Genomic DNA, 27,197 nt, shown 5'->3' on the forward strand with positions numbered 1-27,197 from the left:
GTGAAGGAAGGAAGGCTCAGGGTTTAAATAATCAGCATCATGGGCTCATCCGATCAGAATGAAGAATAAGCAGTCATCTAATCATTCACAGGGTTAAACAAACCCATGATGCGAATGAATCATTGACATGAATTAAAGTCCCTGACTGTGATGAGCCTACCTGACATAATAGTCAAAGATGCACAAAGCTGAGCTGGATTTAATCAAATACTATAACAGGGCTGAACTTTTCCAATTTTAGGAATAATCCTCTTCATTTGGCATAAAAATATCTTGTTTATGGAGCCACATGGTGCACACAAATGTTGTGAAAACTGGGAGATTTTGTTCTTACGCTGCCACGTTTCACTGATAAACAGAACAAGTCATTTCAAATAAACAAATTGTTCACAATAGACACTAAAACGGACTCAGTGTGGGCACGCCCACTGGGGCCTGAGTGGGATGGGTGTAAATGGTAAGTGGACTGCACTTTTATCTATGACTAAGCAATTTCTTTCAGAACACGACACACTGTGATGGATGCACTGGAGGCAGGTATGGGTTCAGAGCCTTTGGCACACAGACTGGAGGAGCCACAGACCACTGACCAACCCCACCACCTGAGAAATAGTGTGGGTTCCACCCTGCCCATACGTATCCACTGTGGGCAAGCGTGGGCCAGTAAACGTGTGTGAAGGAAATGATGGCACAGAACATGTTTTCATCACATTGTCAGAAAGTGACTGAAAAACTTTAAAGTGGACTTTACTGCTGAAGAACTCAACGACTGAATCAGACCATATTCTGTTTACTGACAGAGTCAGAGATATTTAACAGGATCTGTTTGTGGCTGTGTTTGCGTGGATGAATGACTTGATAATGTAGTGATTTACACATGTATGCAACAAATTAAAGATCCCCAGCTTACAGCTGAGAGGAGACACCGATCCCTCGGAGCTGTGTCAGGAAAGGAAACCTGTGGCAACCAATGTTCCACGGGCGATCGTGGCTCATGAGTTGGGAGTTCGCCTTGTAATCGGAAGGTTACCGGTTCGAGCCCCGGCTCGGACAGTCTCGGTCGTTGTGTCCTTGGGCAAGACACTTCACCCGTTGCCTCACCCGTGGTCAGAGGGCCCGGTGGCGCCAGTGTCCGGCAGCCTCGCCTCTGTCAGTGCGCCCCAGGGTGGCTGTGGCTACAACGTAGCTTGCCATCACCAGTGTGTGAATGTGTGTGTGTGAATGGGTGAATGACTGGATATGTAAAAGCGCTTTGGGGTCCTTAGGGACCAGAAAAGCGCTATATAAATACAGGCCATTTACCATCTAAGCTGCGCACTGTTGGCACGGTCTCTGCGCAGAGAAAATCTGCGTTGCGCACACAAAAAAAATTCTAACCTGAATTGAAATTAAAGTAAATATGTGCCGACACCGGTGTTTTAGCTAGCAAAGCGGCGTGGCTGATGTGCAGTGAAGCCACGTTAATGACGTGTACAACCATTGGAGATGTGAGCAGGACAGACGGAACAACTGACGGAAAAAGTGTGGACTTTATACCAGTTTTTAAATTGTGTTGATCGGCCACGTAAAACCAGAGTTATGATAAAAATATCTGCAATGTTTGGTTTTCTTCCTGAATACTATCGTTGTTTATATTTACTGCGGGAAGAAACGGTAAAAACGGCGTTTTATAAGGAAAACGCTCGAAAGCCTGTGAGCAAAAACAACACCAAAAAACCCCCCACCCTTTCCTATTGGTCGAAAAAAGTACCTGTCGACCAATCAAAAAATGATATGGCAACGTGGCATCTAGTTGTTAAGAAACGGGGAAGTTTTAGGAGTGTGGCGGTGTTCTGAGATGTGAGAGATTTGAGACGTTTAGCGCAAATCTTGTGTAGTTAGTGTGTAGTTAGTGTGTAGTTAGTGTGTAGTTAGTGTGTAGTGTAGTCAATAGTTTTGTTGTGTGTGTCAGAACAATGAGGCGGCTGCTGAATGTTACAGGTGTTACAGCAGTGATACATCTCCTGTTGTCAGGCCTGCAGGTATCAGGCTGGTGTTCTCCTTTATCTCATAGTGGACAGAAATTATTTTTTGGAGTGGCACAAATAATTTGTGTGGCATCAGATTTGATGCAGAACAGCTGATTGTTCTGTAAATAGTTTGAAATGTTTATTTAAAAAAACGCCTTGGCTGCATTTTTAGGTAAACAGCTGCAAAACACTTTGTTGTTTGTAAAACTCAGTAACTTTTTTGAAGTAGTAACTATATAATTAATTACCCAACATTGGTCATTATATGCTGTATTTTGCAGACAGAGTTACAGACTCTCTCCCAGACCACAGACTCATAATACAAGTCAGAGCTTTATTTAAAAAAAAGAAAAGAAAGAAAGTTGTGTTTTCAAAATTGGAGTTCAAGTTATTTTTACTTCCAATAGTGTTAACATCCTACACAGGTCAGGAACAAGATTTTTTTTTTTAATTTTCATTGTAAGTGAGCTAAAGCAGTTAATTAAAAGTAGTCTAACAGAAATGTAAATGCTGTAATTTGATTATTTTAATAAACCATGTAACTTGGATGGATTCGACGCTGGCGTGACCACAGCGCACACGTCTGATGTCGCTCACAGTGGTCCAAGGGACGCTCAGGGAGTTTGTGTGTTCGCTCAGACACATGAAAAAGTAGAGGGAACATTGGTGGCAACCCAATCTGAATAAGGGAGCATCCAAAATCCCAGCTCAACCCTGTAGAAAATGTATTTACAGTGCTTAAAAGCCGGATTTACAGCACGAAACCAACCAGCTGAAATGGACTTTGCCAGTTCTGCCAAAGGGAGTACAGCCAGAATCGTACTGACACATTTATTATGGCCCAGTGATCATAGTAAGTTTAACTAACAGCGTCCAGTGAGGAAGACATGGACACGAGAAGCCAAAGGTGAACAGTAGTGACTAATGTCAGACTGACGAAGAGCACTTCCTCTGACAGATTCAGCTGCCAGTGAAAATACAGGAAGTGAACTGTTGGTTATATTCCGCTCCGGACTGTGGTCCCTCTGTCACACAGGAATTTCCCAGCTTCTGGGATAAGTAAGAACCGTAAGAGGAACACGGGATAACAGGCTACATAACAAGTGCAGCCAGCTGTCACAGGAAGTGTTTACGTGCGCAGGGTCAGCGGCGTGATCAACCATTAGTCAACCGAGGCTCGGTGCAGCAGGAATGAGCATACAGACACGGGCTGCTTCTTAACAGAGACCCACGGCGGCCAGGTAAGTCCCGAGCCCGGTGCTGTCACGGGTAAGTCCGGAGCCCGGTGCTGTCACACGCAGGAGGTGTAGAAACTGGGAAAGGCGGCGGGCTGCTGTTTGTGTGTTAGCTAGCATACCTGTGCTGTGGCTGTGCTTCCTGTCGCGTTCACACTCGTTCCAAGTGTTACTTTGTTCAAATATTAAGCATAAACACGTTTTCAAGGAGCGCTTATAGACGGTTCGAGACACACGTTCAAACCTGTTACAGCAACGTTTTAATGAACATTACTGCGTGGATTTAAACACGTCTGTGTCACCCTGAGGATACAGTGCTGTAATACTTTGTTCACTGAGCTTTGAGTGGCCCAGCGAAACTACTAATGACGGACGCAGTCACACATTCACGTGATCCACTCCCACATCTTTTTTCAGGCCTCGAGCCTTTCGGGCCCGGCACATCCAGATCACCGGACCCATCTTCCACAACATGAATAGTTTTTCCTTATAATTCAGAAAATGACTTGAAACTGTTGGATTTAAAATGCGCAGGCCAGCTACTACAGGAGTGTCAGAGATGAGGACGTGTTTTTTTCCATCGCTCCTGATTTGTTCTGGAAAATCTGCCAGCTGTACCCAACACACCCAGGACATGATCAAATCTTCAAATCAGAGTGCTACAGGGTTATATATATGTATACACAGTACTGTGCAAAAGGTTTTAGGCAGGTGAGGGGAAATGCTTTCAGTGTGAATCATTTATTTTCATCAATCAACAAAATACAGTGAATAAACAAAAGAGAAATCATATCAGTGTTTGGTGGGACCACCCTTTGCCTTCTTCTAGGTGCACGTGCACACAGTTTTTGAAGGAACTCGGCTGGTAGGATGTTCCAGACATCTCGGAGAACTAACCATGGATCTCCTGTGGGTGTAGGCTTCCTCACATCCTTCTGTCTCTTCATGTAATCCCAGGCACACTCAGTGATGTTGAGATCAGGGCTCTGTGGGGGCCGGACCATCACTTCAGTACTTCTTGTTCTTCTTTACCCTGAAGATATTTCTTCATGACGTTGGCTGTGTGTCTGGGCTCGTTGTCCTGCTGCAGAATACATTTGGGGTCAATAAACAATCATTTATATTTCTGAAAGCTTTCTTTGTTTACAGCATGTTTTCACACCTGCCTAAAACTTTTGCACAGTACTGTCTGTGTGTGTGTGTGTTACTGTTTTTTGTTTGTTTTTGTTTTTTTTTAATCTTTTGTTCCTTTAGGTATGGGAGCTGTTCCAAGCCAATGTGAGGGTGTCACCGAGGACTGTCTCCAGCCCAGCGGGGCGGGACAGGAAGATTACAACCAGCCTATCATTGAGAAGGACAGCATTAAGAGGACCAGCTTGAGCAGGAGATGCAGCTCAGCAGACACTGTTCACTGTCCCACCTGTCAGGGCACCGGGCGTATACCCAGAGGTAGTGAACCAACACACACACACGCACACACGCATGTCTGGTTTGCTATCCTCGTGGGGACCTCCCATTGACATAATCCTTACCCTAGCCATCAACAATGAATGCCTGACCCTGACGCTAAACCTAAGCTTAACCCAACTGTAACCCTGACACTGAAACCACATGTTGAGTGTGAAAAATGCCTTCAACCCTGGATTTTGGTCGCCACCAGTATAGTAAGAACCCGTATACACACGCACACGCACACACACACACGCACACACACACACACACACACACACACACACACACACACACACACACGCACACACACGCACACACTCCTGCTTTCTTATAACTATTAGACTTTATTAAAAGTCTCTGAGTTGATGAACTCTGACATGACAAACTCTTTTCAACAGTAATGCACACCGCGTGTTTCAATGGGAACCTCACAGCCGCCTTTATTTTAGGGCCGGGTGATGAATCTGATGTTAATTTCACTTGTGAAGCTGACAGTTGGCCTGCAGCCTTTCCCCACTGTCACAGGGTGAGAAGCACCCCGGCCCTAGTCAGCGGTGTACCACAAGGCTGACACAGACATGACCAGTCACAGTTTGCTTTGATGACCCAACAACGTTACATCTTCCTCACTTTCTAAGAACCTTGTTCCAACTGTGTTACAGGTCAGGAAAGCAAGCTGGTTGCTGTCATTCCCTGTACTGACCAGAGGCTGAGACCCAGACACACGTAAGACTGCTGCTGATACTTGTTGTATTATGCATTTCTGTTTCTCATGTTTTGTCCTCACTCAGGAAGCTGTATGTTGCCTTGTCTGTTGGGCTGTGCCTCCTGGTCAGCATCCTGGTGTTGTTCTTCCTGTTTCCACGCTCCGTGCTTCTGTCTCCAGTAGCTGTCAAGTCATCCTCTGTTTACTTCACTCACGACGGCGTGCAGATTAACATCACGGTGAGAAGAGCGGGCCGGGCTGTGATGAATGGAGCAGTCAGGCTGTGGAAGGAAGGACGGGATGATCGCTCTTTGCTTTCTTTTGTAGAACGTGTTGAACATCACTAATAACAACTTTGCAGCGGTGCAGGCCTACAACCTGACAGTCCAGGCGCTCAACTTTGGCACGGTGCTGGGAACGGTGTCCATTAAGAACGTCGTGTCTGTCAAACCTCTGTCCATGAAAACGGTGAGATGTGATGCAGTCACCACAGCTGTGAGAGAAAGGAGCACACACCTGTCCTTTTATGTAGATGTGGAGTGAGACAGGATGAGAATAGAAAAGCAGACACATAAATGAGAGCGTGTTTGTATTCTCACTGTTTTTGTCCCTGTTTCCTGCCCTGGTCCGATGATTTCTGCTGTGGCATTAGCTCAGCAGCTTTTATATTTGAATGAAATGTTCAAATTGGTTGTTATGTATTGCTGATTGTTGTTCCATTGATACCTGCTGTGTGAGGAGCTCTAACTTTTGGGATGTGCGGATCTTTTCCAGTTTTTCCCGTTGAGCAGTAATGTTTTCCTGGTGATAGTCGGGGCCACAGGCAGGGCTGTTTTCATCTGTTTGGAGTTTACCATGTAAACAGACGGCGGGGCACAGCGGGATGTTGTGGTCGAGGGTTTGGGATGTTTTGGTAGTTTTTTCTTTGCAGAAGTTGTGTATTGGTGGACAGAGCCAGGATGTGTGAAGGTGGTCATCAGTGGTGTGTGCAGATGTCTGATTGAGTCAGTCCCATGGCGTGCATCCTGTGCTGTGTGAGGACTGTAGTATTTTATATTGTTGGTGCAGATGCTATTCCAGATTTGACTGTCTGTGTGGATGTTGAAGTCTTTCTGCCATTTGTTGGTTGGAGTGTGAGGTGCATTGTCAGTAGAGGATATTAGTGTATTTAGAGGGTTTTTGGTGACTTTGCAGTTTTATTGGTGCTGTCTTGCAGTGATGGTCGTGCCAGCTGAGTGTTGTGGATACTTTGCTTTGGTGGAGTGTTTGAGTTGGTTATGTTGAAGAAACTGTTTCCTGTCAATGAGCTGTTGAAATGATTGTGATCAAACATGTGACGGAGGTGTGTGATGTGTTTTTCTATTTGCAGTGAAGTCGGGGTGAGTCCGTGTGGGTGTTTGAGTTTTAGGTGCAAATGTAGTGTTTTTTTTATTTTATTGATCTACACCAAGCTGTCGCTATTAAAGCAGTTGTCATGTGTGACTGTATTACTGTTGAATGCTAAATCAATTAATTAATTAATATCTCTTTACAATCAGATTGTTCGATGTCCAGTCATGGATGGTGATGGACGAGTGTATCCATTTGATGAGGTGTTGTAGTTGGTTGGCTGAGAAGTAGAGGTGGAGATGTGGTGTTTCTAGGCCTCCTTGAAGTTTTGACTGGTGCGATGTTGTTAGTTGTATTTAATGTTGTTATTGTGTCCAGAGTGGTGAAAAAAGCAGCTGTGGGTTGAACAGGGGTCATTGTGAATAAGTAATGGATCTGCATGGTGTCAATACGTCCTGTAATCGAAAGTTGTTTTGTCATCTTTTATTGTTTTCAATAGAGTGAAATTAAGGTGGAACAGCTCTGACAGTTTGTTGGATCTTGCCAGTAGTAGGTGGTAGTATGTCATGTATAAGAAGGGGTATAGCCTAGAGGTGGGAATCACCATACACCCCACGATACGATATTATTGCGATATTTTTTTTTTTTTTTTTTTTTGCGATATTCTGAGTATTGCAATACGATGATTGATTTATCACATATTTTTTCTACTGCAGATTTTGTCCATAAAGGTAAACTTTATCAATATTCATTTTATCTAATAATAAAGTCTCACACAGTCTTTCTCTCATGTCAGTCAGTTTTATTGCTGACAAACAGAACGGTTTGTATTACAGTCTAGTCCAACTTAACTGAACGTAACTATCTGGTACAATTATAGCTAAAAACAAAATATAATTTTACATTAAATAAAAAAGTTTTAAATTTAAATAAAATAAAAGACGTCTTAAATTAAAATAAGTAAACTGTCATGTTTGTTGCTGCCCTAAAAAGTTAAACACATTTGGATAGTGAAGCAATGTCAGCATTCTTGCTCAGAAAAAGGAGCTGATCAACATGCTCTGAAGTCAGAGTGCTCTGTTTTGCTGTGACCATGTCTCCAGCGGTTGAGAAGACTCTTTCAGCTGAGACACTAGTACCTGGGATACAAAGGTATCTTTTTGCCAGCGTGGCCAGGAAAGGATAGACTTCCTCATGGGATTTCCACCAGCTTAGTGGGTCTTCTGTGAGTGCCAGTGGCGTGACCTCCTGGTATCTTTTCACCTCCTCCTCAGCTGTGGCAGATAATGATTTTGGTGGGGCTCCAACATCACCATAAGTCTGACCAAGCAAGTCTGTTAACCCACAAGACTTCCTCATCTTGGCTGGTATGAGAGAGGGTCTGGGATTTTGTTCAGTCTCGTCAGGTTTCTCATGATGTTCATGGGCTTCTGGCTCACAGATGGGCTGCTGCCTCTTTTCTTCCTGTAGAAAACCCACACACATACAGAGGGAGGGAGAAAATAAATATTTTATATCTTTTAGTATGCAGTAATATGTTAGCAAATTATAATTAATGTATTTAATTGTTAAATAGAATATTACCAATATGACAAAAATATCACCGATCTACTAATATTGTAAGTAAGTTATTTAAATTATAACACCAGAATGTTTGCTTACCTGAAGGGTTATAGCCTCAGCAACCACTCTGACATAGGTTTCCTGTCTTTCCTCCAGTGATAGGAACGGCAGGGTTTTAAAGCGTGGGTCGAGAGCTGATGCTGTGTAGAGGGTGTTCCTCTCGACTGTGCTGGCATATCTCTTCTTAAGATCTTGACTGATACTTTGCTAGATGTTTCTGACCAGCGCTGTGTCACCAATGTTGTCTTGGGTGTCGTGCAACAGCTGTGCTAGCAGCGGTGCTACGAGAGACAGAGGAGGATTCTTTTCCTCAGACATCACAGTAGTCGCGACTTGCATTGACTTCAAGGCCCGGACAATTTCTTCAGTGTTCCCAATATCCGTCTCATTTAGAGTAAAGATATCTCTGCTACTCTTTCTGACTTCGGGAGACAGCAGCGCTGCACAAATCGCAGGTTGTTGTTCAAGGAAACGCTGGAGCATGTCATAAGCACTGTTCCATCTCGTGCAGACGTCGGTCTTGAGCTTGTGAGTCGGGAGCTGTAACATTTTCTGTTTTTGCTCCAGAGCGTGGTTTGCCACTGTGCTTCTATTGAAAAACCCAATTATGCGCCGCACTCTCCCCAAGACTCTGGCTACTGCAGGCAGGTTTAAGGCTGGTTGTGATGCCAGATTGAGCGTATGGGCGAAACACTTCACATGCAGGTATCCCGCTAGCTGAGTGGCAACTGTCATATTAGAAGCATTGTCGGTGACAACCACCAGATTTTTGTCAGCAATCCCCCATTCCTGTGCTGCATTTTGCAGGAGATTTGCAATGTTCGCTCCGGTGTGACTCTCATGTAATGTTCGAGTTTGGAGAATGTAAGACAGCAGTCGCCAGTCCGCTGTGAGATAATGAGCTGTTGTACAGGGAGTGCAGAATTATTAGGCAAATGAGTATTTTGTCCACATCATCCTCTTCATGCATGTTGTCTTACTCCAAGCTGTATAGGCTCGAAAGCCTACTACCAATTAAGCATATTAGGTGATGTGCATCTCTGTAATGAGAAGGGGTGTGGTCTAATGACATCAACACCCTATATCAGGTGTGCATAATTATTAGGCAACTTCCTTTCCTTTGGCAAAATGGGTCAAAAGAAGGACTTGACAGGCTCAGAAAAGTCAAAAATAGTGAGATATCTTGCAGAGGGATGCAGCAGTCTTAAAATTGCAAAGCTTCTGAAGCGTGATCATCGAACAATCAAGCGTTTCATTCAAAATAGTCAACAGGGTCGCAAGAAGCGTGTGGAAAAACCAAGGCGCAAAATAACTGCCCATGAACTGAGAAAAGTCAAGCGTGCAGCTGCCAAGATGCCACTTGCCACCAGTTTGGCCATATTTCAGAGCTGCAACATCACTGGAGTGCCCAAAAGCACAAGGTGTGCAATACTCAGAGACATGGCCAAGGTAAGAAAGGCTGAAAGGCGACCACCACTGAACAAGACACACAAGCTGAAAGCGTCAAGACTGGGCCAAGAAATATCTCAAGACTGATTTTTCTAAGGTTTTATGGACTGATGAAATGAGAGTGAGTCTTGATGGGCCAGATGGATGGGCCCGTGGCTGGATTGGTAAAGGGCAGAGAGCTCCAGTCCCACTCAGACGCCAGCAAGGTGGAGGTGGAGTACTGGTTTGGGCTGGTATCATCAAAGATGAGCTTGTGGGGCCCTTTTCGGGTTGAGGATGGAGTCAAGCTCAACTCCCAGTCCTACTGCCAGTTTCTGGAAGACACCTTCTTCAAGCAGTGGTACAGGAAGAAGTCTGCATCCTTCAAGAAAAACATGATTTTCATGCAGGACAATGCTCCATCACACGCGTCCAAGTACTCCACAGCGTGGCTGGCAAGAAAGGGTATAAAAGAAGAAAAACTAATGACATGGCCTCCTTGTTCACCTGATCTGAACCCCATTGAGAACCTGTGGTCCATCATCAAATGTGAGATTTACAAGGAGGGAAAACAGTACACCTCTCTGAACAGTGTCTGGGAGGCTGTGGTTGCTGCTGCACGCAATGTTGATGGTGAACAGATCAAAACACTGACAGAATCCATGGATGGCAGGCTTTTGAGTGTCCTTGCAAAGAAAGGTGGCTATATTGGTCGCTGATTTGTTTTTGTTTTGTTTTTGAATGTCAGAAATGTATATTTGTGAATGTGGAGATGTTATATTGGTTTCACTGGTAAAAATAAATAATTGAAATGGGTATATATTTGTTTTTGTTAAGTTGCCTAATAATTATGCACAGTAATAGTCACCTGCACACACAGATATCCCCTAAAATAGCTAAAACTAAAAACAAACTAAAACTACTTCCAAAACATTCAGCTTTGATATTAATGAGTTTTTTGGGTTCATTGAGAACATGGTTGTTGTTCAATAAAATAATTATTCCTCAAAAATACAACTTGCCTAATAATTCTGCACTCCCTGTAGTCATATATGAATCCACAGCCCGCGACGTCCATGCGTCGCAAGTTAAAGCAACCCTTTCTGCTGTGCTCAAACTTTCCTCAACTTTACGCTTCATGTCTATGTAGAGATTGGGTACGGCTGTGTCTGCAAAAAAAACCTGGGTTCCAGCGTCTTGATCATGTAAGAAAAGCCCTCGTTTTCCACAATGTTGTAAGGACGCAGGTCTTTGCAGATGAAGTACGTGATAGATTGTGTTATTTTCTTAGCTCGCTCTGAATTGGGAGATAGCTTTGCTAAGCTAAGAGTGTCCAGCGTTGGTTGATTTTTCTTTTTTCAGCTGAGCTGATTTAGAGCTAGCTTTGCCGTCCGTGGTTAATGCTATTTTTGGATGGTGCCGTGTAAGATGGGCCCTCATGTTCGTAGTATTTCCAGAGTACTTTATTTTCATACGACACACCTTGCAAATCCCGTGTGTCATATCCATCTCATTGGTTCCATCCTTGTTAAAAAATCCAAAGTACATCCAGACGTTTGATTTAAACGCAGATGGCGCTTTCCTGATCTCTTTCTCTTCCTCCATCTTTGTTTGAAAAATTTTCCCATGTGCTGACCTAACCTCTGCTGACCTCACTAGAGAAAAAGCTCAACCGCACCATCTGGTGGACTGGAAGTTTTTGGAACAAAATATCGATGTCTGCTGTCCCTGTATCGATACAATATTAGCAAACAAAATATCACGATACTACGCAGTATCGATTTTTTCCCCCACCCCTAGTATCTCCATTTATTGTTAGAGTGGTGGATTTATCCCAATTTATTGTATAATCAGAGATTTTGGAGACTGGATTAATGATGTAGTTTAGTTCTTTAACTGATTAGTTGGGATTTTGTAGGACAGGACTACATTGTCTGCATATAAACTGATTTTCTGTGTTACATTATTGGTGTGAATGCCGATGATGTTAACGTTCAGATTGCTGCTTATAGTGGTTCAATGAAAAGTGCAAATATAAGGGTGAGAGTGGGCATGCTTGTCTTGCGCCTCTGTGAATTTGTTGAGATTAAGTTGTTTGTTATAACTGCTGCTTTTGGTGTATCGTAGAGTGCTTTGATCCATCGGATAAACGACGGCCCAAAGCCGTGTTTTTTCCAGTGTTTTCAGGAGAAATGTCCAGTTTAGATGGTCGGAGGCTTTTTCTGCTTCCAGTGAGCGGATCGTTGCTATGGTTACTTTGGTGCGACTGATGTATGAGGCTGAAAGTCTACGTGTATTATTTGAAGGATGTCTGCCTTTAATGAATCCTTCAGTGCAGGCTGTTAGAGCATTGCTGATTGTTACGATTTCTGTCTTAATAAAGGAAATATGTCTGTAACTGCAGCAGTGAATAGGGTCTTTGTTTGTTTTGAGCTGTATTCATGTGATATGGAACAAACTGGTTATTTTTAATTTCATCTGCCACTGTAACAAAAAGTGCTTACAGTAATTTGCAGAAATGTTTGTAAAATATCGGGGGGATATCCATCTAACCCAGAACAGATTTTCACATATCCCAGTCACCGATGAGAGCTTGTTTTGGTTTGTTCATGAAACAGAAACATTTCATTTGTCCAGAGGGGTATTTCCTCACTGATGGATCTGATTTGTCTGTTATTTTACAGTATTTTTGTGATTTTTTTTTTTTTTTTTTTTTTTTTTTTTTTTTTTTGTTAAGGAAGATCACTGTTGTTGAGACACTGTTCAACAAGTATCACAGGAAGTGAGGATTGACTCTGCATCTCTCTTTCTTCGCAGTACTCCTTCATGATACCCATCCAGCTGACAGACCCTGGTTTGAGGTGAGCCTAAATGGGATGAATTTATGGTCAGAGTGATTTAGTTACTGCAGGGTCAGAGGTCACTGAATCATACCTATTCTAACCCGTTTGCTGTCTAACAGCAGATGTGTGACACCAAGTATCCAAGTCTGAGTCTTTCTCTGTAGACTTAAATCTGACGTGTATTCGTCAGTCCGGTGTTTGAAGGTTACACTTTACGCAGGTAATGTAGAAAGCTGGTGAACATTGTTCAAAGTATTGGTTTGCATTGTGAAGTGATCATCCAGCTCTGCTTTGTGTTACGCTCTTATTTAGCAGCTGGTACACACTTTGTCCCACTGACGGAGCAGTGATGGGGTTTCTCTTCTGTGTCTAAAACAGTTTGTGAAATCAATTGTCTCATTCCTGTTTCTGCTGTCTTCCCTCTGCAGTAACTACTGTAAGAAAGAGTCATTGCCTGTCCATATTCTATATGTGAACCTACAGTAAGTATGACATCATCCTGTTTTTGTTTCAGCAGGCTCTTAGTCCTCTTGAGTTTGTGCAGGAAATACAGTAAAGACGTTTTGAAGCTAGATGTTAACAAGCTTACATTAACAGTGTGATTTAGTAGGTCTTTGCTCCTGGCTGTTTTAATTGATTCTACATTATTTGAAATCTGAAAATTTTAAGCATAAAGAGATTCAGAGAAGCTGTTTGATCCGATCACAGCTGAGGTATGAACATGTCCTGACTGTAGCCAGCTACCTGTATATACAAGGCTGTATATGGCAACAGCAGCCAGATCAGATGGTCCTGAAGGAGCAGCGAGTCTGCTTTGGTCTTCATGAATGCTTGTTGGTACTTGTGTGTGACAATGAAATATGTAGGCCATCCTTCCTCCTCCTCCGCTCCCAGCAGGGGGTGGGTGAGTGACAAGTGTCTTCAAACTCGGGCTAACACACAGCTATGAAGGCCTGCAGTTTCCAGCTTGTTGATTTTCATGGTGATCTCTCTGCAGGATATCACTGACAGTCTTCTGCCTGGCCCGCTATGAGCAGCTGTCCCTGGAGACGTACGAGTACATCGACTGTGGAGCAAACAACACCGTACCACACAGCATACAAGCCGCATCGACCTGATGGAGGGACGGATAACAAATGCTGTGCATGTGTCTGGGAAGTAGAGTAATGTGCTTTGTAATATTTAGAGCAGGATGCTGTCTCGGCTGGATGTTGAATGAAGAGGACCAGAAAAGCAGTGTGAAGATTAACAGCTGCTTTGGTTTTGAATTAAACTGACTCTGCTGTGTTTGCCTGGGCTGGAGAGGAAGGAGAAACGGTGCTGTGGGCCAGACCAGTGGACTAAGGTATCCCGTTCACATGGTCTCACTGTGATGTGCTGGAAGTCATGTGGTAACCATGTGACCCTACAGCACCTACAGGATGGCACCCACTGTGGTCCAGCATGTGCTGCCCCCTCTGTAAGCTGGAATGATATAAATCATTAGATGGCATGGTGTGTCTGCTAATCATCTTCAAATAAAGCTCATTATTTGTCTTTTTGAGAGCTTATTCACCAAACTTACTGCAAAAGACATGAGCAAGTATTCCAAGTATTCTCCACTTGGGACAAAGCCAGCTGTAACAATGAATGAAACGGCAGCATTGTGGCTTTAAAACAGTCAAATCAGCTCCTGCTAGTTGAAGTTTGTTAGTCAGCCCAGTGTTAAACATCGACAGCTGCTGTGAGAGATGGTCAGAGGTGGCAGACGTACAGACATCCTGGACTAAAGTGTCCATACGGATACTCGTGTTAACAAAAGTGAGAAAGTACAGGCTCTGAAAAGTACTCAAAGTAAATCCTTGAATGTTTAATGAACCTTGTGCTATATTAATGTAATATTAAAATAAAAGTAGTAGATGGGAATACAAACTTTATTTCAGTCTAAATGTTAAGCCTTCAGCTCTGTTTTCTACTGCGTACATTGTAGAGGGTGACTTTGCCTCTAAACAGGAAAAAGAGCACAGTCAGGGTTTAGCAAGTGGGGGAACATTAAAGTCAGATGTTGTGACTGATTGTGAATCACAACTCTGTTATCTCTATCGAGAGCTTCAGTGATCAGCTGATCGAGGGTACAGCTGCTCACGGCTCTTTGTGGATGTACAGAATGAATTCAACAAGATGTCAGCTGATGTTTTATGAATTGTCTGGGCTGATTTCTGTCCTCTACACTGACAGCATACTATTTATACTGTCTTATAGACACTATACAGGTGGTATGAAGGTGAATGAATCTCAGCATCATCAGCTAAAAATCCAGAGCATTCTCATTCCCAACATGTAACATACTGACGATTTGTCACATAGTGTTGGTATGTTAACTGTCGGGATGAGAACGTGTTGTAATATGAATCTCTGGCACACTTGATGTAACCTAACTCTGACCATGAGCAGCACAGCCACTGAGCAACACTGCAGCACACTGTTGTTTACTTTAAATCCACCACAGTACAGCAAACTAACCTGTTTATCCTGCACTGACCTGCAGAGGATTATCATGCAGCCTCTAACACTGTGAGACAAACTGCAAACACATAGTTGTTGTGTTTGTTGAACTGATAGAAACATTGAATTTCAAATGACCTGTCCCTTAAAAAATAGTGCTCCATGTATGTTCACTCCTGGCTAGGCAGATGCTGAAATACTGCAGCTGCAGTTTAGCACACCTGCAGTCGATCTGGTGCTGTGCAGAAAAACAAATATATAAAAACACTGGCCCACTTTAATCCTGGACTATGGCACACGGTTTGCCTCTTTCATCTCATTTTGTGGCATCCTCTGGTGATTAATACATGAACACGACTGCCTTTCGCGTGTTGCTGTTGAGGCTCAAATCAGTTTGATGTTTGAAGGTGTGATGAAATAGCTCCACTTAAAATTAAAAGTATGTCTGTTTTGTAAATGTAAGGAGTGGAAAGTACAGATTTCTTTGATAACATAAGGAGTAAAAGTAAAACTTTGTCAGGAAAAAAAATACTCGAGTAAAGTACAGATACCTGAAAATTCTACTTAAGTACAGTAACAAAGTATTTGTTACGTCCCCTGCTGGATAGAAGGCGAAACTGGAAAATGTGTGAAGGACTGGAGACACTAGATAGTCGGCACAGAAAAGCCTAAACAAAGAGCAAAGTTAAGGTGGGAGGACAAATTTACACAAGAAGGCAGCTTCTTAATAAGCTGTGTCTGCATTGTTATTGTTATATTTTCTCATGATTTTATGTCTATGCGTGCATTTGTGTTTCATGCCATAAATTTCTCTCTCCTTCCTTTGCAAAGCACACAGCTGCTGTGTCTGAACAGTGCTGTTCGAATAAATCTGGCTTGACTGTGATCACAGTAATAATGACCCTGATCTCTCCTTTTTGTGGTCAGTGTGTTACACATGCATTGTCACACAGCCACACCTGTTTGTGTGTTTGAGCATGTGTATGTGAGAGAGAGCGAGCGAGCGAGAGACCAAGCACTGAAGCTTCATAAGTGTTTTGCTCCCTTCGCTGTACAGTGTGAATATGTGTCATACTGTCTGAGGGTCCTTTTGTAACTCCAATAACAGACACACCGAGTCATTTTCATTTATTATCTCATAGAGGCAGAAACTTCCACACATGCATAGCAGAGGCTTTCCTCTTCCTCACCACTGCTGGGTGTACTGGAGAGACTGGAAGATAAATGGATAATAGATCAATATTTATAATAGATGGGCCGTTACTAAGACCAGCGGTCCCCAACCCCCGGGCCTCGGACCGGTACCGGTCCGTGAGTCGTTTGGTACCGGGCCGCGAGAGTTGAGGCTCAGGTGTGAAATGTATGGTTTTCAGGGTTTTTATCGGTTTTCAGCATTATTTTGTTATCGTTTTTATCGTTAACTCGGTTTTCCTGGGTCTTTTCACGTGTGTTATGAATAAATCTTCTTTTTTTCGGTACCAGCACTAGTTTTATTTTGTTGTATTTATCCGCGACACCTTATTGCCGGTCCGTGAAAATATTGTCGGGCATAAACCGGTCCGTGGCGCAAAAAGGGTTGGGGACCGCTGACTAAGACGACCGATCCGATAAACAGAATGAAAATGAGTCATTGCCAGTCTACAGTGAGAGGCCAAGCCTTATCACAGGAATTCAATGATACCTACTGAGAATCTGTTGGGAATCTTGGGGTTGTGATGGTCATCCATCTTCAGGTCACCTTCACAGTGATGCTGACTTCCAGCTACAAACAGCGCATGGAAAACTTTACCTCTCTTGTTTACCTCTCATCCCATGAAGCTGCCCCTCCCTAAGCCTGGTTGTTGTTATGCACTGGTGCCATATGAAAAAAATAAACTGAACTGGACTGAAACACAGCACCGGGCTCTGAATTTGATGTGCTGTCCCTGGGGGGTTGAACTGGGCTTGTTGAGAGCTCTAGACACAAAGAAACAAGGTCAGATCGCAAGGAGCAGGAGACCTAATTACCACCTTAAGACCGATCCCACTCATCGCTAATGTGAGTGACATGCACAAGAGCCAAATCAAACAAACTAAATGGACAGAGCGGTTACACTCATATTTAAGGTGTGTTCACTAAATCATAACATTGATTTGTTCTGTGTGTAACCTGTAGCTGTGGAGGTTGGGGTAGGTGGGGCTGATGCTGTAGGGACAGTTAACCTGCTGGAAAATGATATGTGTGCTTCTATCTGACCACACGGCTAACTTGCTGCTGCTGTCCTTAGAATGATCTCAGCCAAACAAATGGCTGACGAGAGAGAAAGTCACGAGAGAGCGAATGAGGCAGTGAATGATGAATCCTTTGTTGTCCACAGCAGTACATCAGTGGGTGCTGATATGTGAGACAGTGTAGAGCAGTCTGTGTGGCCTGGCATCAATCATTCAGATGCCAGATAATTCAATTCAGTTCAGTTTTATTGATATAGCACCAAATCACAACAACAGTCACCTCAAGGCGCTTTATAATGTAAGGTAGACCCTACAATAATAGATACAGAGAAAAACCCAACAATCATATGACCCCCTGTGAGCAAGCACTTTGGAAAAACTCCCTTTTAACTGCTTCCACAGAAGAGGGGCCTGAAAACTGAAGGCTCTGCCTCCCATTCTACTTTTAAATACTCTAGGAACAACAAGTAGGCCTGCAGTGTGAGAGCGAAGTGCTCTAATAGGGTGATATGGTACTACAAGGTCATTAAGATAAGATGGGGCCTGATTATTTAAGACCTTGTATGTGAGGAGCAGGATTTTGAATTCTGGATTTAACAGGAAGCCAATGAAGGGAAGCCAAAACAGGAGAAATCTGCTCTCTCTTTCTAGTCCCTGTCAGGACTCTTGCTGCAGCATTTTGGATCAGCTGAAGGCTTTTCAGGGAGTTTTTAGGACATCCTGATAATAAAGAATTACAGTAGTCCAGCCTGGAAGTAATAAATGCATGAACTAGAGTAAGAATCTGGTTAGACAAGCACAGAGATGAGTCCACTGTCAGAGGCCATAAGAAGATCATTTGTAACCTTCACTAAAGCTGTTTCTGTGCTGTGATGAGCTCTGAAACCTGACTGAAACTCTTCAAATAAGCCATTCCTCTGCAGATGATCTGTTAGCTGTTTGACAACTACTCTTTCAAGGATGTTTGATATGAAAGGAAGGTTGGAGATTGGCCTATAATTAGCTAAGACAGCTGGGTCTAGAGATGCTTTTTAAGTAAAGGTTTAACTACAGCCAGCTTGAAGGCCTGTGGTACATAGCCGATTATTAGAGATAGGTTGATCATATTTAAGATCGAAGCATTAATTAATGGCAGGACTTCTTTGAGCAGTTTTGTAGGAATGGGGTCTAAAAGACACGTTGATGGTTTGGAGGAAGTAATTATTGAAGTTAACTCAGAAAGATCAATTGGAGAAAAGAGTCTAACTTAACATCGATGGCACTAAAAGTAGCTGTAGATAATATTACATCTGTGGGATGATTATTGGTAATTTTTTCTCTAATGATAAAAATTTTATTTGTGAAGAAGTTCATGAAGTCATTACTAGTTAACGTTAAAGGGATTGTTGGCTCAGTAGAGCTCTGACTGTTTGTCAGCCTGGCTACAGTGCTGAAGAGAAACCTGGGGTTGTTCTTATTTTCTTCAATCAGTGACGAATAGTAAGATGTTCTGGCTTTGCGGAGGGCTTTCTTATAAAGCAGCAAACTATTTCTCCAGGCTAAATGATGATCCTCTAAATTTGTGACACGCCATTTCCTCTCCAGCTTACGAGTTATCTGCTTTAGGCTACGTGTTTGAGAATTATACCACGGAGTCAGGTACTTCTGATTTGAGGCCTTAGTTTTCACAGGAGCTACAGTATCCAGAGTCGTACGTAGTGAGGAGGTAAAATCATTAACAAGATGATCGACCTCTGTTGGAGTAGCGTTCAGATAGCTGCTCTGCTCTATGTTGGTACAGGGCATTGAAGATGATAACAGTGGGTGGATTATATTCTTAAACTTAGTTACAGCACTTTCAGAAAGACATCTACTGTGATAAAGTCTACTCTCCGCTGCTGTGTAATCAATTATTGTAAATGTAAATGTTATCAGGAAATGATCAGACAGCAGAGGGTTTTCAGGAAACACTGTTAAATGTTCAGTTTCTATGCCATATGTTAAAACAAGATCTAGAGTGTGATTAAAGTGGTGGGTGGGTTCTTTTACATTTTGACAGAAGCCAATTGAGTCTAATAACCGTCATGGTTCTGGGTTATTTGACTCAGCTTTTGAGTTGATAGTGTTTTTTTCTTTGTGTTATAATGTTTTAGTTTTCTATTATTTAGTACTGAGTTAAACTTGGTTATGGCTGCTATGTTTAGTTATATTTCTGTTTCCATGTTGTCTTGTCAAAGTCTCGTCTCCCTTTCCTGTTTACATGTTTTCCTCCCTGTGTTTTGTTCCATGAGCACTAAATCAGACAAAAGCTCAGAGTAAGGATTAGGATTACAGATGATAACAAATAAAACTGTTCTTTCAGTTTTCCAGCTTGGCTGGACAAGGCTAAGCATCAGGTTTTCAAATTAATTAAAACTCGATCTGGGTGTTTGGGTGATCAATAAGTGGAAGTGGATAATATGGAGGATTGCTGCCCCCCCGGGCTGTACTTCGAGGATTCTGATAGTTACTAATGAGAATGCTGCAGATGCTGAAGGCCTATCTGCTGTCTGCTCTCAGTATTTGGTCACAACAAAATGGACTATAACAAAAAGCTGTTTGGTGTTGTTTGAGCTCTCTGAGGGGCCACGTGACTCCTTGTGGCTCTTGCACAAAGCCTGGTCCTACCTCGCTGTTCTTGTGTTGCATTTGATTTGGCTGCATTGGTGTCAGAACAGCTTCTCATGTGCACGAACTGTAAAGAGAAAGATGTACATAATCAATAACCAACTCTGAACTCATCTGCAGTTTAAAGAATATGTCACAGTTTGAGGAAAGTCTGCCTTCAGTCCTCAGATCATCAGAACAATGTGTTACAGGCAAAGTAATGGATGAGCCAGAGAGTTGGAGAAATGATTTGAAGTTCTTTAACTTCCAACTAGAAGTGTGATAGCTTCTGACTTGAAGTCTTGACAAACTTGGATTGGATCAATCAGCAGGACAAAGTATTAGAAGCACTGTATGAAAGAACCACATGTCTTTCACCTGTTGTGGTGAAAGACATGCAGTTAGTGGGTTTAGGTTCATTGGTGATTGTGAGTGTGAATGGTCGTCTGTCTCTGTGCCTCTCGCTCTGTGGCAGCTGGGAAAGGCTGCAGCCCTCCTGTGACCCCGATGATACGTGGAAGAGGATGGATGGTTTGTGATAGGATTTAATTACAGTTTCCCAAGTGCATAGAACCTGGAGACGTTGCCATATAATAAAAGTGTTCAGATTCTGATTACACTTGATGTCATTTCATATTTAAAAACACTGAAAGCTTCATAAATGAACATTTACGTAGGGTTCCTTATTAGAAAGCAGGATAGCTGCTTGCTCACCGGCTGCTTGTCTCGGGCCATCCTGCGGTCCAGAGCAGTCTGCCGCCGCCTGGCCTCCCAGTGCATAGCTGACATCTCGAGTGAGTCTGGGCTACGGAGAAGTAGACACTGTAAACCTTTGTGGTGTGTCTGCACTGAAGGTCACTTTGGGAAGTACATAAAAAGAGAAAATGGGGTAAATGTAGTGATGAAGGTGTGAAGTTTGGAGGACATGGGAAGTTCAGTTGCCATGGAAACCCTTTCCCTTATTATCTTCATTTAAGCATGATGTTACATGACATCAAAGACCTGACCCATGGGTGCATCGTGTATGCTGTACAGTGAGCTGGGTCTGCTGCTCATCTGAACCCATCTGTCCACTCACACCTCACCACCCTCTCATGACTTCCTCTCTTGGCAGCATCTCATCTGCTTCCTCTGATCCACAAAGACACAGTGAAGCTACGTCTGTCCTCCTCCATCCTGCTCCATCAGCACTATCAAGCATCGTCACGTCTGCAGTGCTTTTCTTCAACAACTCTTTCTGGTACTTTCATGGTTTGTCTCTTCAGCTTTAGCCCTCAGTGGTTACTACAGCTCTCAGCTTTGTTATGGATAATGAGCACCAGTACACTCAGACATCCTCTCACACACCAAGATTGTGTCAACCAACCCCCATGTCCACTTCTCCTTGACACCCCCACACCTCCACAGGTATGTCATCTGGACCAACCATCTCTCTACTCTTTATCATCCTCACATTCTTTCATTTTCACGATCACCCACTTCACGATTCAAATTGACTCGAGCAGCATGTGCTGGTGCTGGGGGAGGATTGGATTACAAACACTGTGCTTTATCTCACAGCAGCTACATGATACAGCACCCAACCACTGCCACCATCTACTCTGATTACTGAGCTGGGTCCTGTCTCACCTGCTCTCAGTGTGAGCCCTGTAGGCTTAAAATGAACACAACATTTAAATGATACCACACGAACATTTATTCACACTGTTAGAGTTTGAAGCTATGCAAAAATATCATGTTACACATAGGATATGGGATTCAGACTGGACACCCAGAGTTTGGATCATGTTTCCACACTCTCTTAATGAATGAAGACATGATTTATTTGAACTATATTTTCTTCCTGGACTTTTAGCTGTTAAAGATTGTGTGTGCGTGACTAAATATCAGCACAGACAGTTACTGTGGTCTTAATGGCTGGAGGAGAGGCTGCTGGTGACATTCTACAGAGCCACCATAGAGAGCATCCTAACGTACGGCATAACAACATGGTATGCAGGGTGCTCAGCTGCAGACAGGAAAGTACTGCAGAGGGTCATCAACACAGCCCAGAAGATCACTGGCTGCTCTCTGCCCAGCCTGGAGGTCATTGCAAACTCTCGGTACCTCAGCAGAGCTGGCAATATCATCAAGGACCATTCTCACCCCAGCAATCAACTGTTTGAACTATTACCGTCAGGCCGACGATACAGGTCACATAAAACCAGGACAAACAGATTCAGGGATAGCTTCTTTCCCAGAGCTGTCACCGTAGTAAATAAGCACAAAAACAATTGAACCTGCTTAGCTACTCCATACTGTCACTGTCATTATATTAATGCTGCTATCCTGTATATATTGTACTTACTATTGTTTGAGTACTTACGATTGTTTTATTGTACCTTTTATATTTTACATTTATATTTATTATTGCATTTTGCACCAAGGGAGTGGCACTCCAATTTCGTTGTACCCTGTACAATGACAATAAAGGCTATTCTATTCTAATGAGCAAATGAGAGTTTTACTCACCTGACTTGTACCTGGAGATAAGGAAGCTGTACAGGCTGGGCTGAGCACTGCTGAAGTGTCAGTGTCACTCTGACCTCGATAAGGAGAGCCTCCAGGCAACATAACGCTGGGCTGCTTTGTTACAGAGGAACAGGGAGGCAGGGGAGTGTGGGTAAATCTGCTGCCTCCACCCTCCGTGGTTCACTAACAATGGTCCCAGCCTGACATGGCTGTGTGCTGTTAAGCTTCTGTGTTCATTTTAAATACACTAACTTTCACTGAAGGTCTTACATTCTGATTTAAAAGAGGCTAGTTAGGAGACCTGGATAAGAAGAAGTCCTTGTTAGGTGAGGCTGGGGGTCACAGACCTTTGAACTCTGCTGTTTATGTCACAAAATGTTAAATGTAGCAGACAGGAAGTGAACAAGGTCAGTCAGAGGAGTTTGTTACCGAAGAGTTTGCCATGAAAGGTAAATGTGGACAGGCTACGGTGTTGTTTAGGGGAATCATACTGAGAAAACGGGAAACATTTCATCTAAGACCGAATGCTTGTAGACATCTCACTTACAGTGTGAAATACAGACCTTTACAACATGTAAAAAGCTGAACTCTGATTCTAAACTGACCATGGATGTGAGCCACATGAAGTGATTTAAATGCACAGAATAAAAGTGCTAATGATTAAAATGTGGCAACAAAAGGAAAGAGAAGTGAGCGCTTAAACTAACGAGCAAACACTGAGGCACAGAAAGGAGCGGTCTGAGTGAAGCGCATCACCATGTGTGTGATTGGAAACGAACATTGGACAAGCATTTTCAGTCACACATTCAGAGAGAGTGTCAGTGGACAGTGTGGTGCATGGATCCAGAATGAACTCTGAAAGGTTTCTGCACTAATTCTTCATATTTTTACTTTCATTTTCACGTGTTAATCCAGACATCGCACACCACACCAGAAAAAGTGAGCTTTCTTTTCCAGTTCTTTCTATACAAGTTGGATGTTGGATGTTACATCTGTCACATGTCTGTCACATGTCTGTCACATGTCTGGTGATGCTGAACTGGCCACAGAGACCACGACTCAGCAGAGATGAAGGCTGTGAGATCAGGTTTTGCAGTGTTGTTGTGGGCCCAATGGTGGAAATACCATGATAAGTAACTAAAAATGAAAGTGGAACTTGGCAACCAACAGAACCCTAACACTGGTTATTTTATACCCAGAAAACAAGTGAATTTCCATTGCTGGACGGCCAGCTGAGTCAGGTGGTTGGCAGTAGTGAACAGAAACATCATCTCTCAGCTGCTCTGAAGGACAGAATCAGAGGAGAGTGATCAACATCAAAGCCTGTGAGCAAAGCGATCTGAGCTTTTAGAGAAATTTACAGAGAATAAACCCAGGAGAGGAGAGAGTCTAAGATCCTGCAGTGACCTGAGCCCGGCCCTGAGAGAATATATTTTTTTATTCTCGTTTGTTAAAATCACTGTCTGTTCATTCAAGTCTATAAAAGCTTTCAGAGTAGTTTTAGTTTGCTGTTGTTGGCTCTTGGTTGATGCATAGTGACATAACACAGGTCAACTCATCCACCTTAATTAAACTGAGACCACAGGTGGCAAAAGTACAGACATTCTGTACTTAAGTAGAAGCACAGATACAGTTCCGATCAAAAGTTTAAGACCATTTGAAAAATGGCAAAAAATCCTATTTTGCATGTTTGGATCTTAACAAGGTTCCAAGTAGAGCTTCAACATGCAACAAGAAGAAATGGGAGTGAGACAAAACATTTTTTTGATCATGCAGTTTATTGAAAACAACAAACTGAAACAGGCTGTTTTATACCTGATCAAAAGTTTAGGACCACATGCCTTTAAAAGGCCAAATCTGTGCAAAAATGTGGATTCATTGTCCTTTTCTGTCAGGTAGTCACACTGTCATGACGTTCTGATGGCAAAGGCAAAAAACATTCCCTTTTTGAACGTGGTTGGGTTGTTGAACTGCATAAGCAGGGTCTCTCACAGCACCATCGCTGCTGAGGTGGGACGCAGTGAGACGGTCCTTTGGAATTTCTTAAATGTTCCTGTGGGTTATGGAACAAAAAAGTCAAGTGGAAGACGCAAAACAATTTCACCTCCACAGTGGAGGGGACGCCATAATGGTCTGGGGTGCTTTTTCCTTCAGTGGAACAGTGGAGCTTCAGGAGGTGCAGGGGTGTCAAACAGCTGCTGGCTGAGTCCAGATGTTGCAGAGAGCACCCCTCATGACTGAGCGCCCTCGTCTGTGTGGTAACCACTGGGTTTATCAACAGGACAACGCTACAGTACACAATGTTGCAGGACAGGAGACTTCTTCCAGGAGAATAACATCATTCTGTTGCACCAGCCTGCGGGCTTCCCTGATCTAAATCCAACTGAGAACCTTTGGGGATGGATGGCAAAGGAAGTTGTCATGAATCGCTGTGTGCAGGCAAGAGATTGGACCCAAAATGCAGGACTCACAACACTCAGGAATGAACTCAAAACAAAACTTTATTTACGAACTCAAGGAAAAGATAGAAAACTAAACTAGACTGGGAAAATGTAAACTAAACTTCACAGACAGGCACACAAGGAATCACACAGCATGAGGGACGACGCGACACAGAGGAACAGAGGGAGATTCTGACATAAATACACAGAAGGTAATGAGGGACGTGGGAACACACGGGGAGCACAGCTGAGGACAGTTACACATGACAAGACAGAGAGGACATGGAATTGAAAATACTGACCCAAGACACGGACCTTAAACGTAACACAGGAAGGACACAGAGACGCAGACAGGAGGGGAGAGAGCACGGGGAGAGCACAGACATAACGGGCTGGGGAAACACGATAAACATGATGGAATAAAACACAAGAGAAATAAGGCACAAGAGTTCACAATTAAATAAACACAGACACACACAGGCAGACAGAGGCAGAGACACAAGGGGAAAGCTAACCAACTACACTGAACAGACAACCTCAGGATCTTAAGAATACAAATGAACTTAATACAGAATGTCAAAGAATGTCAATGTCAGAAGTCCCGGGACCATGACAGAGGTTTACAGAAATGGACAACAGATCCAGACAGTAGATGTCCTTCGTGCGGCCGTCTGCACCACTTGGAGAAATGTTCCCACTCACCTCATGGAAACACGTACATAAAGCATACCGCAACGAATTTTTGAAGTGATCAACAATAACGGTGGAGCTGCTCATTACTGAGTTCATGTTTGGAACTTTGATTTCTGTTTTGGGGGGTTTACGGGTTTTTTGGAGGTGTGGTCCTAAACTTTGATCAGCTGTGAAACAGCCTGTTTCAGTTTAAGTGTTGTTTTCAATAAACTGCATGATCAAAAAAATGTTTTGCCTCACTCCCATTTCTTCTTGTTGCATGTTGAAGCTCTACTTGGAACCTCGTTACGATCCAAACATGCAAAATAGCATTTTTTTTTTTTTTTTTTTTTTACATTTTTCTAGTGGTCACGTGGACTGTACTAGTGTTAAAAAACACTCCAGTAAAAGTTAAAGCAGTGGTTCAACTTAGTTACTCAAGTAAAAGTAAAAAAGTACAGACTCTGAAATGTGCTCAGAGTAAGAAAGTAAGAGTAGCTCTTTGGAGGATGTTTCTGTCAGCTGTTTTTGTTCAAAGCTAATGGAGCCTTGTGCTATTTTATGTAATAATAAAATATTAGAAAATGGGAATACAAACTTTGGTCTAATTGATTTTCTTATGCCTGCATAGTTGGTATGAAGGTTGAATTCAGTCGATGAATCTCAGCATCATCAGGTAAAATTTATATGAATGTCTGCTTCACTTGATGTAATCTAACTGTGACCACAGCCACTGTGCAATCCTGCAGAGGATTTTCATGCAGTCTTAACGCAGTTAGTCTATCTCAGTTTGTTTGGCAGCATGTTTCTGTCACATGTACAGAACCAAGATCTGATTGCACCTGCAGTCCTTCTGCTATTGTGGGAAAAAAGTGGGGCCACTTTAAACCCTGACTATGGCACATGGCACATCACATCTCCTGGTGATTATTACACAGACACGCCTCACTGTTTAGGCTCAAATCAGTTGGATGTTGTTGTTGCACTTGTACATTAATTGGCTTGTTTTGCACTTTGCAGTTGTGCTGCTTCTCATCCTGGCCAGGACATCCTTGTAAAAGACGTTTTCTAATCTCAATGGAGATTTTCTCCATTGTTAAATAAAGATTAAAGAAAGAATGTTTGAAGGCTTGTAGTGACGTCAGATAATAAATCCAAAGTCGTTAAAGCAAAAGTAACAGGCCGTTTATTATTGTAAGGAGAAGAAAGCACAGAGTACAGTTTATAAATGTAGGGAGTAACAGTAAAAAGTTTTCATTTAAAAAACTACTCAAAGTACAGATACCTGAAAATTCTACTTAAGCACAGTAACAAAGTGTCGAAGTACAAATACTTCGTTACTTCATATTTACACCTCTGCTTGAGGCCCGTTTGTCTGTGATATTTTATAGTCTGTGGTAAATGGTGCCGACTCCTCCTCAGCTAAAGCCCACAATGGGTAGAAGAAGCATTTTAGTTATATTTGACAGAGGACACTGACGATGACCCCACAGAGGACTCGTGGGTGCAGTGCAGAGGGCTGGTGTGACAGAGGAGGATGCTGTGGGCGGATGAGCCGCTGTAGCGACTCCTAAAGGAGCAGCAGGAGCAGCCGAAGAAGAAGAAGAAGAAGCAGGTGGGGGAGGAGG

The 27,197-nt window shown here is 42.9% G+C and overlaps 1 protein-coding gene across 2 annotated transcripts; it reads left to right on the forward strand.

Annotated features, from left to right (window-relative positions):
• Window positions 1–2,980: 2,980 nt before the first annotated feature.
• Window positions 2,981–14,161, forward strand: LOC116319737 (transmembrane protein 106B-like). 2 transcript variants are annotated; one of them, XM_031739160.2, is made up of 8 exons: window positions 2,981–3,250; window positions 4,499–4,693; window positions 5,359–5,422; window positions 5,488–5,641; window positions 5,730–5,870; window positions 12,600–12,643; window positions 13,054–13,107; window positions 13,623–14,161. In XM_031739160.2, exons 2-8 carry the CDS (start codon window positions 4,501–4,503, stop codon window positions 13,741–13,743), a joined length of 771 nt encoding a protein of 256 aa, XP_031595020.1. In that variant the 5' UTR covers window positions 2,981–3,250; window positions 4,499–4,500; the 3' UTR covers window positions 13,744–14,161. The 2 variants fall into 2 exon arrangements, with proteins under 2 accessions (XP_031595020.1, XP_039467092.1); XM_039611158.1 differs by lacking the exon at window positions 2,981–3,250 and adding an exon at window positions 3,284–3,900.
• The last annotated feature ends 13,036 nt before the right edge of the window (window positions 14,162–27,197 follow it).

The sequence above is a fragment of the Oreochromis aureus genome, linkage group 4 (assembly GCF_013358895.1).
Source record: "Oreochromis aureus strain Israel breed Guangdong linkage group 4, ZZ_aureus, whole genome shotgun sequence".
Taxonomy (NCBI): domain Eukaryota; kingdom Metazoa; phylum Chordata; class Actinopteri; order Cichliformes; family Cichlidae; genus Oreochromis; species Oreochromis aureus.